The 13,549-nt window shown below is 36.9% G+C and overlaps 1 protein-coding gene across 11 annotated transcripts in view; it reads right to left on the reverse strand.

Annotated features, from left to right (window-relative positions):
- Positions 1-4,689: 4,689 nt before the first annotated feature.
- PHC3 (polyhomeotic homolog 3) overlaps positions 4,690-13,549 on the reverse strand; it is a 117,041-nt gene continuing 108,181 nt past the window's right edge. For 6 of the 11 annotated variants that reach the window (XR_012906285.1, XR_012906286.1, XR_012906289.1 and 3 more), the window contains 2 exons: positions 11,731-11,967; positions 10,512-10,647 (listed from right to left, as the gene is read on the reverse strand). Coding sequence is in view for 4 of the 11 variants with exons in the window: in XM_075937894.1 (XP_075794009.1) it covers positions 10,493-10,647 (155 nt within the window). In the remaining 7 variants the exon portion in view is untranslated. Of the gene's footprint in view, positions 10,648-11,730; positions 11,968-13,413; positions 13,539-13,549 lie in introns of all 11 variants that reach the window. The other 5 variants (XM_075937894.1, XM_075937893.1, XM_075937891.1 and 2 more) reach the window with 2 other exon arrangements.

A 13,549-nucleotide genomic window follows, 5' to 3' on the forward strand; every position in this document is an offset into this window, starting at 1 on the left:
AAAATAGGAGCGTTGGTAGAATTTTTTTTTTCTGCACATCATGTTGCTTATGTAATTAAATGGCTAGTAAGAAAAGATAAAGGGGTACCTTCACAGAACATTAATGAAAATAAATAGTGCATAAAACAAATGCACAGTTGTGCTTAATGATACCAATGCTGGAAGGCAATGTGCAAACACATACTAAGAACTATGAGGGACATAATCCAAATAGACTTCATGGACAAAGGAAGAAAGCCCTGGTCTACCCTTTGGGAATTATTTAGAAATAACTCCCTTATTTCAGAATAACAAGTGGAGTGTCCACACTACCAAACACAGTACTTCAAAATAACAGACTGGCTATTTTGAAATAACTCCTACTTCCCATGAGGAATAACTCTTATTTTGAAATAGTGGTAGTATGACACTCCACTGCTGCTATTTTGAAATAACTACTCCTCAGAGTAATCCAAAGTAATAATTTCCCAGTGTTTCCTGGGGCTCTTAAGTCTAGGTAGTGTGTCCACGTTAAGGGAGTCTGCCTCGGACTAATTTTGAGGCTTCCCTGTAGTGTGGACATGCTATTTTGAAATATTTAGAGTCAGTAACAGGGATGTTAAATATTGGTTAATTGAATAGGCAAGTAAACTAATTAATTCTTATCAGTTAGTCAACTATTCTATAGTCCCTGGGGGCATGGCCAGCAGCCACTGCGCTCCGGCCTGACTCCAAAGGAGCCCCCTGCCACTCTGTACTACTGCCTCTGTATCACAGGCAGCAGCACAGTGTGCCAGGCAGGAGCTGGTCCATGAGGGGAGTCATGGGCCGGGGAGGAGAAGGAAATGCATGTAGGCTATTGCATTAACCTATAAGCTTTTGCTTATCGGTTAATTGACTACACTATTACATCTCCTGGTCTGTAACTGAAAAAACTTAAACAGTCTTGCAACACCTTAAACACTAACAAAACATGTAGTTGGTATCGTGAGTTTTCGTGGGCTCAAGCCACTTCTTCAGATGAAGAAATACTTATTTTGGGAGTTATTTCCAAATAAGTTATTTTGAAATAATGTCCTACTGTAGACATGCCCAAAGAGAAGTGACTTGGTTATGGTCACACGGTAGACCAGTGGCAGAAGAGATCCTTGGCTAATGTAAATAGTCAGAGCTCTATACTTTACATGAGCTGAGGATCTAGCATCTGATGTCCTGACTCTTAGTTCAGTGTTCAGCCTACTGGATGATACTACTTCTTTGTACTTGTGAGTGGAGTTGACATAGGAAGCTTATTCTGCCGTTTACATGTACAGGATATATGTATGGGATGTTGTTCTGGGAAGGAGGAGTGCTGGGAAAAGATGGGGTCCATCAAACTAAGAAGGGGAAGAACATCTTTGCATGGTGACTCTCAACCTAGTGAGAAGGGATGGTATAATCTAGATTCCTTCACTTAATTCTATCCTCTTTCTTGTCTGAATCTGCTCTACATCTTAGATGTACATACAAAGAGTGTGGGAAACAAACAGGAAGACCTGGAAGTCTTAATGCATAATCTAAATTATGACTTACTTGGCATCACACATTAATGGGATACATCTCATGAGGGGAATGTTGTTTTTTGGGGTATAGCTTGTTCTGGAAGGACAAGTAGGATAAAAAGTGAGGAGATGTTGAATTATACTTGTTCTGAGATCCCAAAAGAGATGAGAGGCAGGTCACAAGTTTCTAGGTTGAGATAAAAGGGGGGAGAAAATAGGAATGATACACTGACTGCACTCTAAATCTAGAGGTAGAGAAGGCATTTCTAGAACAAATATCCAGAACACGAGACATGGTAAAGGAAGAATTTTAACTGCCTCACTTATATATTGAAAAAGTAATACTGGACAACACTAAATTCCCAACAAGTTCTTGGAATGTATTAGGGAAAACTTTTTGTTTCAGAAACTGGAACTAGAGGAATTGCCATTTTTGACTTGATTCTGACTAATGGAAGAATTAAATTACAAATCTGAAGGGGAAGACAATGTGTGTGAAAGTGATCATAAATAGATATATTTAATGATTCTAAGGCAAGGAGGGAGTGACAATAGCAAAATAAAGATAAAGGATTTTAAAAAGTCCCTGTAAAACTCAGAAAACTGCTAGGTATAACCTCATGTGAAAAAAATCTAAAGGATAAAGGACTTCACTCTCCTCATCTGAGGAAGTGGGTTCTGTCCATGAAAGGTGCTATAGGGCTTGTTCTTTCAAGAAAGCTGGCAGTTTTCAAGGAGACAGTATTAGACATAACTGAAATTGTGATGTGAAAGAAAATGGAGATAATAAGAGGCCAATATTACTCCATCAGGAGTTCTTAATGACATGAAAATAAAAAAGGATCATACAAAAAGTGGAAGAACAAATTACTAAGAAGTCTAAAAGAGTAGGACAAGAAAGAAGGGACAAAAATCAGAAAGGCTTAGGCTCAAAATGAGTTAGCAAGATATATAAAAGGAAATAAAAACAGGCTTTTTAAATAATTAGGATGAATGGAACATTGAAGGAAATTATAGGTCTTCTGTTTATCAAGGAAAGAGAACTAACAACACATGATATTAAGAAGGATGTAGTGTTTAATGCCCATTTTGCTTCAGTTTTCACTAAAAAGGTTAATGGTGACCATATAGTCAACACAATTAATATTAATAGCAAGGGGGAAGGAATGCAAGCCAAAATAGGGAAAAAACAGGTTAAATAATATTTAGGTAAGAAAGATGTATTCAAGTTGTCAGGGCCAGTAGAAATTCATCCTATTGTACATAAGAAACTAATTGAAGCCATCTTGAAACTGTTAGCAATTATCCTTGAGAATGCATGGACAATGGATGAGTGCCCTTCTTCAGACTTCTGGGACAACATAATAATTTTTAGAAAGGTGAACAAAGAGAACAAGAGGAATTATAGCTAACCTGATTCCAGTACCTGGAAAGCTAGTAGGACAAATTTTTAAACAATCAGTTTGTAAGTACCTAGAGGATAAGAGGGTTGTGAGGAATAGCCAAGCATGGATTTGTCAAGTATAAATCATGCCAAACCAACCCAATTTACTTTTTATTTTTTGGACACGATTACTGGAGTAGTGGATGGCAGAGAATAACAGATGTGGCATGTTGATTTTACTAAAATGTTATTGTAAGTTACAGAAACGTGGCCTACATGATACTATTATAAAGGTGGATTAAAAGTCCACATTCAAAGAATAGTTATCAATGGTTCTCTGTCAAAAAGAGAGGGAGAGCTACAGGGATCAAACCTAGGTCCAGTACTGTACTATTCAATCAAGAGACACTCCACACCTGCTGATGTGAAAGATGGGGAGACAGCATGAGGGTGGCCAGTTTCAGCAGTGTTACTGAGATCATTCAGTACAAACCAAGAAACCAATCTGTAGGGGCACGTGCTCCCTCCCCCCCCCCCCGCCATGTGTTGAGTCTGTATTCAGTATTTTCACTGAAGACTTGGATAATGGTATGAAGAATAGGTTTGTAACTTTTGCCAATGACACCAAACTGGGAAGGATTGCAAGCACTTTTGAGGACAGAGTTAGAATTCAAAATGGCCTTGACAAATCAGAGAATTGGTCGGAAATCACAAATATAAAGTCCAATACATACAAGTGCAAAGCACTTCACTTAAGAAGGAAAAATCAAACGCGGAACTACAAAGTAGTGAGTAACTGGCAAGGCAGTACTGCTGCTAAAAAGGATCTGCGGGTTATAGTGAATCAAATTCAATGAGTTGTAAAAAGGTTAGTATTTTGGAATGCTAAACAGGAGTGTTATAGGGAAAACATGTGAGGCAATTATCTTGATTTCATTGGGATCACTGAGGCTTCTCCTGGAGTACTATGTTGGGCATGGAGTTCCACATTTTAGGAAAGATGTGGATAAATGGGAGAAGTTCCACAGGAGAACCACAAAAATGACAAAAGGTTTGGAAAACCTGACCTATGAAGAATAAAAAAATAAAATAAAAACAAAACAAAAACAAAACTGGGCAGGTTGTCTTGAGAAAAACTAGTAACAGTTTTATGTTAAGACCTGTTATAAAGAGGTCAGTGGTCAATTGTTCACCATCACCACTGAAGGTAGGACAAGAAGTAATTTGGCTTAATTTGTGGCAAGGGCCATTTAGGTTTGATATTAGGAAAAGATTTTTAACTAGAATGGTAGTAAAATTCCAGAACAGGCTTACAATGAAGGTTATGGTAGGCTGATTTAAGGATCTTGGTTATACAACATGGGTGAAGAAACTGGGTCTGTGTTTTGTTATTTATGCATTTTTAAAATGATGGTCTTAGTGATTTTTTTAAAATGTTTCATGTTTTATTTGCCAAGATCTATAAAATGCCTACTGTATATGCACCAAAACCTTATAAAAGCATTCATTTAAAAAAAACTAAATAGCAACCTGAGAGCTGTCAGAAAGACTAGTTACTTCCTGGCTAAAGCGAGAAAGCTGTTTTAATAGTTGGGACATGAAAGAAAACATTTTAACTAAAAATTATATTTTAAAAGAAGCTAAATTAGTAGGAAAATATTAACTTGTAACTGCTAATCCAATTCAAGTTAATAGATGTTACTTTGTTCTTCTCCTGCCCTTGAAAGCTTTATGTAGCATTTGGATTTTTAATTTTAAAGTGAAAAAGCAAAATAGATTAAATAATCAATGTAAACCAATGGAAGTCATTTTTATTTTTGAAGCACTGAACTCACAATACAATGTAGGATTGAAATATAATGCTAATTATCCACTCAGACCACAGGGAGCAATGTTATCATCCAATAATATTCAATAAGAAACAATGTGCAGATAACAAAAGGTGCAATTACAAGCAAATTTAAGCAGCATAGTATAAGGTGCTTTGATTCAACATTTGTATAATCAGATTATCCACTCACAGACAGATTAAAGTTTAATTTTACTTCACTATGTTACAGATTAACAAATATGAGAATCTATAGTTCATTCACATGCTAGTTGTTAATAGGAAAGTGCTTTTAAAAAAAATACACACATGTGAGGACAATATTTTACATAGATCACTGTGTGCTCTTCAACCATAAAATTTCTCTAACTTAATTTTTGGATTAACATTTACATTATTACGCTTTAATTTTAGACACTGATATTACACTTTAATAATACACATTGATCTAAGTGCTGCAATTGACACTATATATGCTAAAACTTCTTGGTAAGGAAGAATCCAGTATGACATCACTTCATGATAAGAACAAACACTTATTATTCTCTCTCTCTCTCTCTCTATATATATATATATAAAAAACTTGTTTCTGCCAACAAAGTCCAATTGTCAGTTTTATTACATGATTTTACCTTGCATAAAGCTTCTCTCATCCGTGTGCCACATCTTTCTGAATTTTCAATAACCAAAATGTCATTTTTAAAAATGTAATCAAAAGGAGGAGCAAAATTTTAAACAAATGCAAAATGTTTGGGGGAAAGCATGATTAAAAATCCAGAGAAATGACTGGTGTCATTTGCTAAATTACCAATAAGCAGTTGAATTTTAAGAATTAGTGCAAATAGGAAAAGGCAATATTTAACAACATGTAGTTTGAAATGTTTGGTAACACAATCACAGCTTCATCCCTTACGCTGGCTTACACAGTATGGAAACATTGTATTTTAGGTTGAAAATAGGAAAATAACTAAAACAGCTTTAAGAACAACCCTTAAAAACATCAACCAAAACACTTTTTGAAAAGATATAGGACAAACACAGCCCTACCACATTTCTGAAGATTGTTTCTTTAACCAATAAAAATTGTATACAGAACTAAAAGAGCTGATAAAATATTTACAAAACCCTAGTGGAATTTAAAAATCAGCATACATTTCAAATGTATTCATGCACCAGGCATTTAAAAAGATAATGAAATAAGTAAAACTTTACCAAATCCACAGGTATATGTATGAAAATGCATCTTTTTAATTTCATATAATAATAGATTAAGATTATATGGTTATGTCCTGCCACGTCCACTTTAGCAGCTCCTGTTTAATGAGGTTAATCTAATCTCTACTTTAGTAAGAATTCTGATACATCATCTTCTTAAATGGAAATTGAACTACAGATGAATTGTAAAAAGTTAAATAAGGTTGCTCACATATTGACAAGTTAGATTTGGCTTTTAAAATCTAGATCTAATAATAGATTACACACAGTTTTTCTGTCCTGAGATGCTAGCTGTCCTGAGATGCTAGCATTCATATTTGCTGTAATCATTTTAAAGCTAATGGCAATTTTTACAGGGAAACGTGATATCAAAGCAAATCAATTTCAAATTACAAATGTTAAATTACAAAGGACACTTTTAAAGCAAGAATTGGAAAACAAATTATAATACTATTTTACCCATATACTTTGGGAAATGGTACAAGACAGGATTTCAACCTTTAGGATGCCAATATATCCACTGGATAATAGCAGCAAGACAAGTTTCCACCTATCATCCTTCCACTGTGCTTTAACCCAGCACTGGAGGAACCATCTTTAAATATGAAATGGTAATTTTCTCGTTATGCCCATTTAATCCTTGTATTTTTATTTAAAGAAGTCAATTAAAATGTGAAAAAAAATGTTCCCTACACTCTAGACTGAGATCACAGACTCATGTCATGTAGGATAGAGCTCAAGGATATTGATTTTTTTTTAGTTCATAATTGAATCCCGGTGAGTTAGGGTAAAATTATCTGTATCCCATTCTCCTTCCATAAGACATCTGTGTTCAAATAAAAGATCGGAGGTCAGTAGCCTATTTTTTTCTCTTAAGTGGTAATACGGTGCAGCCAGACTGCTGGATCATTGATATAACAGTGCAGCCACATACCATGATATAATGAACAGGACCACAGATTCACTGCAGAATACAATAGGAAGATAAACTCTGTAGAGAAGGTAGTAACTGCAAATATTTCAAATGCTGGCAAAATAATTATACAATTCCTACTGCTTTGTGCATTAATTTGTGTGTGTGTGTGTGTGTGTGTGTTTGTACCAGCATTAAAATCCTCCTTTAATAGGCTACATGCCATCCAAATGCTGTATAGTCATCTAGCCATCATTATTATAAACAACCAATAAATTCATGATGATTAAAGTGGAACCCTTATTAAGAACCTTCTGTACTCATCTCACCTTAGAGTACATTAAGAAACCAATGAATTGACCCCGATGAGGTGGACACCGTAGATCTACTCTTTAATAAGATATCCTATTAGTTTTTCAATTCAAAATGTAAATATTAGATACTTATTCATAAACCTTTCATTTTTCTTACTAATGCTAACCCACACCTCTCCTGGATCAAACTGGTTTCACCTGCAGAGCAGGGGTAAATACATAATAGACTATTCTATACCTGTGTCAATAATTTTTGTGCTTCTATTTCTTCTTCCTCATCAGGAGGGTGAAATATGCCGATTATGTGTAAACAATACTGTAATCCTTTAAAAGTTCACCTTTACAGAATACAGTACAGGTTGAACCTCCCTTGTCCAGCACCCTTAGAACCAGAGTGGTCCCAAACAAGGTAATTTGCCAGACCAAAGGAGGTCAGGCATCTGGGTTCTCCTAGGGTTCCTCTCCTGGCAGCAGCCGTGGGAAAACCTGGAGACCTGACCTCCTCTGGCTCACCTGCCTGGGTCTGCTGCCTTCAGCCCACTCGCGGGACTCTGCTCCCTACCCCCGCCTCTTGCAAGGGAGCAGCTGCTCCCAGGGTTCCCTGGCTCCAGACCCGTATATAGCAGCAGCAACTGCTCCCGAGGTTTCCTGGCCCTGTGTGCATCGCCACCACCGGCTCCAGCCCCGTGCGTGGTGGTGCCGATGGCAGCAACTACTCTCAGGATTCCCTCGCCCTAAGCACGGTGGCAGCTGCTCCTGTGGTTCCCCAGGCCTGTGCACTGAAGTGGCAGCTGCTCCCAGGGTTCCCTAGAACCCCAAAAGCAGCTGGGTGGCAGCTTCTCCCAGGGCTCTCTACTCCCAGGTCACTGCCCCTGTAGGCTGCTGCCAACCAAAATGGCTCCACTCCCAGCCACACAGAACCTCTGCAGCTGGGCTCTCTGGTCTAGCAACATTTGCGGTCCTGCTGAACTAAGGATGTTGCCGGACCAGGAAGTCTCAGATGAAAGAGATTCAACCTATACAATGTTCATTAAGTACAAATTATACATTATACCTATTTAATAATTATTATCATTGTACTAAAATATTTATGTTAAAATTATAATTCTTTCATAGAAAAACCTCTTCAAAAAGGTCCATTTCTAGATGTGTATTTCAACATGTAGATGCCTTTTGGATAATTTAGTGGGAAGTAACTTGCATCTGAAATTTTCATCCATCTTAATTTCTCTTGAAATACATTCAAACCACTGATTCTCACGCATGTATTATGGGAAAAATTGAATCAACATCTATGTGAACTCAAAATGTACTGCAAGCTTATTACAAAATTTAAGTATACCATATAATATATAATAATAATAATTAATAATACAATAATTTAACTATATATTACCTTTCTTCTAACAATTTCACCATTTCAAATAGTAATTTGCTCCATAATAGCATATGAGATGTATAAATATTACACTCAATTTACAAAAGGGTAAAAACTGAAGTGTAGAGAAGTTAACCAAAGTTACACAGTGATTTTAATGTAAGGAACTTGAACAGAACCCAAAGTTCCTAATTAACAGTCCCCTGTTCTAACCACTTATACAAAAGGCACTGATCCTACACTGGTGATATGCTCTGAGTTCCTAGCAGAGAGAGAGAAATAAAATAGATATACAGCAGCTAACTGCAAACATGTTTTTCTGAAAATTGTCCAACAACTCAAGATTAAAGTAACCAAACTAACATGCATGTAACAGAAGAACTGTAGATCTAGGATATAAGCCTCACACTACCAGATCACACTTTCTAACATACCACATGTCATTATCAATTCATGTGTAACACATGTACTTTCTACATTGCCAAAGAATAACACAATCAAAGATTTAAAAGTTAGCCGTCAGCATTTTTGTATACAAATAGTCAACCCTCTCTAGTTTTGACAAATCCAATAGATAAATATTAATATATCCTTAATCTTCTACTAGCTTATTAAACCAACACAGATCTTAATGCTAAGCAGAACCCAAAGTAGCCATTATTTTAACACTGAAATTAACATTGCCAAATATCTGTCCAGTCCTCCTCCAGTTAAGTTTGATTTAATCATACTAGCTGTGATTAGCCAGATTAGACTGTCTTCCCCATACCATCAAGTGTATGGAAAAAAACATCTAACAGTGCTTTGCAAAACCCCCATGTTTTGGCTGTGTTCCTTTGGGTGTTGAGCTCTTCCCATACATTTTGTGTTAGTAGGTAACTTTTGGCAATTCTAAACTCCAGCTTCAGAGGCTGATAGAAAATAACAGAAAAAAATCCTTTGATATAGTCAGTTCAAGAAGTTATAATTGAATGGATCTCATGCTAACCTCTGGTAACATATCTACAGAAAATCTGCTGATAAAAACGAAGTGTTATGTCCACTGAAGGAAAAGGAGGTATACATTTTTCTTCAGGTCCAACTTGCTCTTCAAGGTCATCTGTGAAATAGGAGCCAAATATCAGCACACCTTTGACTAATTCCTTCCTTTCAGCCAGCAAGTGTGCTTTGGTCTAGGTTAACTAGCAGCAACCAAACTAAAGTATAACAACTTTAATGCCCTCATAGTGCATAGAAGCATACAAACAATAAAAGTAATGTATGTGCTTCAGTACTCTCTGGGAACAGTGTCATGTTATTTGCATGTCAGTAGCTCTGCTTATGGTGAACATCAAGATTATGACGAACATCCTGCATTTTACAGAATACTTGCAAATGAAGAAAATACTACAATGGTAAACAGATGAGCTTTAGGATATAGGGAGAGGTTTGTTACAAATTCCCTTCAAATGATATGCTCGAGACTAAACAAAACTTGGAAAGCATGTCTAAATGCATAGCATTTTACCATAATCAGTGCTTCCACATACTTTGTGGACTCTTCTGTTATTCCAGAATCTAAAAAAATGTATCTATGGGAAAATTTGTTTAAATCACATAATTTAAGTGATCAGATTGTGTTCTTATACAATACAGACCATGGGTTTTATTGGGGGGGGGGGAAGGGAAGGGAGAAGAGCGGAGAAAAATAGTATAATCTACCACAACACATTACATTTTATATGTGCCATTCATCCTGCTTCAACCCTCTGCTTTATTCTAATGATTCCCCAGCATTGTTTATAAATCTGCTAATTACTGGAAGTTTTAGAGGATTATATGATATAGGAGTAAATTAGAAAGTCTTTATGTGAAAAAAAGATATTTTGCAAAACCTCACAGTAATACGTATGCCATATGGTGTACCAGTCTGTTAAGAAGCTGTAATCTATAGCTTCCCACTATGACTCCTTCAACGAGTTGATGCGTGCACAAATTTTCAGTGCAGGTCCCAGCTTAATGTTCATTGCACTCATAAGGTGATCCTCTTTCAACAAGAGAAGGGCCTGTCCATCGATCTCTTGTCCTCTAAATTCATCTGCTATATCTTGACAACCTGCAATAGATAAGACATCATTGGTTAGAACTAAAAGCTGAAAGATGCAATTTGCTTTGTGTACACCGGAATTTTTCTGATTCATAATTCCCAATGGCTGCATTTTTCATTATCAGAAGTTGTAATATAAATGAGAGTTAGAGAACAATTGCAAAAGCTCCTGAGTTCATCTGAGTTTTAGCTATATTACAGCATTGACAGGTGCTATCACTGGTGCAGCTGTGCCCATTAAAATTAAAAATCCTAGTGTAAATCAGGGCAATCTGCTTACAAGAATGATTGCTGTGATCTCAGAGTTCTCTGAAAATATCCGATGCAAATTAGAGAAACACCAATTAAATAAACACATAATCCATCTGGGTTTTCTCTATCAAGAAAAAAAGGACACATTAATATTCTGCAGGTGCAAACAGCTCAAATCCCAGAGGCTCAGAAAAATAACTTACCTGTAATAGCTGCAATTTTTGTGTTCAAGTGTGCAACTCTGTTGACATAAATTTTCAGAATTTTTAGCTATGAAGTTTTAGTAGAACTCCTCAACAAAAAGAATTAATATTACAGGCATTGATCAAAGTGCATACTCTACATCCAAAGAAGGAAAGATAACTCATCTCCATTGAGATACCAATGAACTAAGGTAACAGAGTGCCTTGTTTGAGGGGGGCCATAATGTTGCATTTCCAAGGTTTCTGTTTTCTTTCTTTCCTTAACTAATATTTTCGAAAGGCAACAAGCACTCAGCTCACTGACACACAGCTGAAACCTTAACACAGAAAACTGGGATGATCAATGGGAAAGACTGTATCCAATAATGAACACTCTTCCTCACAGAGTAACATTGGGGGAAAAAATGATCGAGAGATGTAATGAACAGTTTTCCTAATTCAGTTATGTGGGGAATTCTGTTATATTCCAAACCGACCTGCAGAATTGTTGCTATTTCAATTCCAGACCAGGCATCTATTAAGGAAGGGGTGGTCAACGCGCGGCTTCTGAGCTGCATGTGGCTCTTCACCTATGAAAGTGCGGCTCGTGAAACTGCCCATGTGCCCCTAAAAACGGCCCCCAGTCCCGTGTGCTCACCAGGTGCAGGAGAGCCATCCGGCGTGGCAAGATGGTGTCGGCAAGATGGCTATGGGAGCCTGATGTGGCCAAAAAGCCACGAGTTTTAAAGGAGTAGCATCCTTTTTATTGATCAATAACTCTGTCTGGTGAGGATCTATTGCCTTTTTTCTTTGTTTTGCTCAACAATTCTGGTGCGGCTCTTCACATTTTTTCCGCCGCTGTTTCTGCTCTCTTCGTTTAATGGCTTGGCCACCCCTGTGTTAAGCAGAAACTGTCTATGTAAATTAAGTTAAACTGTATGGTAGCAATGTCCTATGAAAAATGTAGAAATGTCCTCTAGCAACTAGAAGACACTCATTTTCAGTTGTGATGAAGATTTTCCTTATATTTCCTATTTTTATGGTATTAAAATTAGTACACTTATTTTCTTAATCCACCTGTCTGACACATTTCATTCTATAGTCTTTCAGAGTTCTCCCTTAATCGTGCATCCCGCCCATTTTAATAAATACATTTATTTACTCAAATTTTACTTAATGTTTTTGGCCTTTCCCCTTTATAAGGAATCCATACAGTTAATGGGGAAATCCTCAACAGAGAAGTCCCTATTTGTGTTCTGAACAGAGTCACTGTCTTTTCTAGGATGAGAGCAACTAGTTGTAATTTCATATTTAAATTCTATAAAAGAATGAATATTGTCCTCTTTTCAGTCTGATTTATAAATGAGCAAAGGACAGTAAATAGGAGGTAAAGAGGTGTTGGTTCAGCTTGAGTGGAGTGTTACTGTGTATGAAAGCAATAAAATTCATGAGCTGAAAAAGGAAGCTCTCTATAGAGAGTACACCCAGTTTCTACTTCCTTTTTTGTACTCTATACACAGATGTGATTATGTACCAAATCAATTAACACTTTATTAAAGAGAAGAATGAGTTATGGAGATTAGAGGACAGCTGAGCAACAACTCACTTGATTCAGAAACAAGAACGTTTTGATGTCTTCAGGAACTTTAAGCCACAACTCAGTATCACAGTAATTAAGATAGCTACTGTAAAGCTAGAGAACATCTTCTATGTTAACTGTCTGTATAGTACTTACCACAAGGGTGCCTTGACAGCTGTGTTGGCCACGGTTCACCATTCCTGGCCAATGGGAGCTGTGGGAAGTAGAAGTCCAGCCCACTTCCTGCAGATACCATTGGCTGGGAATAGCAAGCAGCCATACCATGTGGATGTGCAGGTAAATAAAGTGTCTGGCAGTCTATCAGAGCCTAACCCTGGGGAACCGTGTTCAGCCTGTGGGCCGCTTATGCTCATTTCTGCTATAAAGATTCGTATTTGTAGAATGAATGTAACTAAAACTGTCACAAGTACACTGAAAAGTAAATACTTCTGTGAAGGATCCTATGTTTGCCATGGGATCAAAACATGGCAGTTGACAGGCACTTACAGAGATGGACAAGAACAAATGCATATTAATCCTGTTAGAAAAGATTGCCTGTTTTTTACAAGGTTAGCTTTATCAGACGCCTACATAAGAGTTTAACTAAGAAGCCCGTTTTTAACTTAGTTTTCAAAAATTGAGGGATTCGAGTTTGGACTATTTCAATTCCTTCACTCAAATATATGCTATCATTCACAGCTGGCAAAATAGTATACTGCATCATGTAATGAGCATTTGGGGGGTTATATAAAAACCACTAACCTTGGAACAGTATATGTGAAAGTGGAACATCTCTGGAAGAGCATATGCCACAGCAGATCCAACAGTTCTTCCTCTTCTCCAGGAGAAATTTGTGGCAGTAAAAATGTAACAGAAATCAACAGTCCCTAAAAAGGCG

This window comes from Pelodiscus sinensis, chromosome 10 (assembly GCF_049634645.1).
Source record: "Pelodiscus sinensis isolate JC-2024 chromosome 10, ASM4963464v1, whole genome shotgun sequence".
NCBI classification, from domain to species: Eukaryota; Metazoa; Chordata; order Testudines; family Trionychidae; genus Pelodiscus; species Pelodiscus sinensis.